We start from the raw sequence: 244 nt of genomic DNA on the forward strand, positions 1-244 counted from the left end.
CTGGGGATGGTGGCTTCCCAGGGCCGCGGGGCTCTGCAGCACCATCCTCCTCCTCCTTGGACTGCTTGGAGAGACGGGCGACCCGGGCGTACAGTGCAGCACCAGCTGAACCCGAGCCACAGGATGAGCGCTCACTGTCCGAGGACTTGAGCAGAGGCGTTTCGCTGCTGTCAGCCGGGAAGGCTCTGACCGAGCCCATCTCCTTCAGGAAGGTGTATTCACCTGCCTCCTCCCCGCTTGCTGG

The 244-nt window shown here is 64.8% G+C and overlaps 1 protein-coding gene across 1 annotated transcript in view; it reads right to left on the reverse strand.

Annotated features, from left to right (window-relative positions):
• Positions 1 to 4: 4 nt before the first annotated feature.
• The window catches only part of LOC104411510 (scavenger receptor class F member 2-like), a gene marked incomplete at both ends in the record, with an annotated part of 8,684 nt that continues 8,444 nt past the window's right edge, over positions 5 to 244 (reverse strand). Inside the window, one exon of the mRNA XM_010021945.1 lies at positions 5 to 240. Within this exon, the coding sequence (XP_010020247.1) occupies positions 5 to 240 (236 nt within the window). The remainder of the gene's footprint in view (positions 241 to 244) is intronic.

This window comes from Nestor notabilis, unplaced genomic scaffold (genome assembly GCF_000696875.1).
Source record: "Nestor notabilis isolate BGI_N333 unplaced genomic scaffold, ASM69687v1 scaffold18099, whole genome shotgun sequence".
NCBI classification, from domain to species: Eukaryota; Metazoa; Chordata; class Aves; order Psittaciformes; family Psittacidae; genus Nestor; species Nestor notabilis.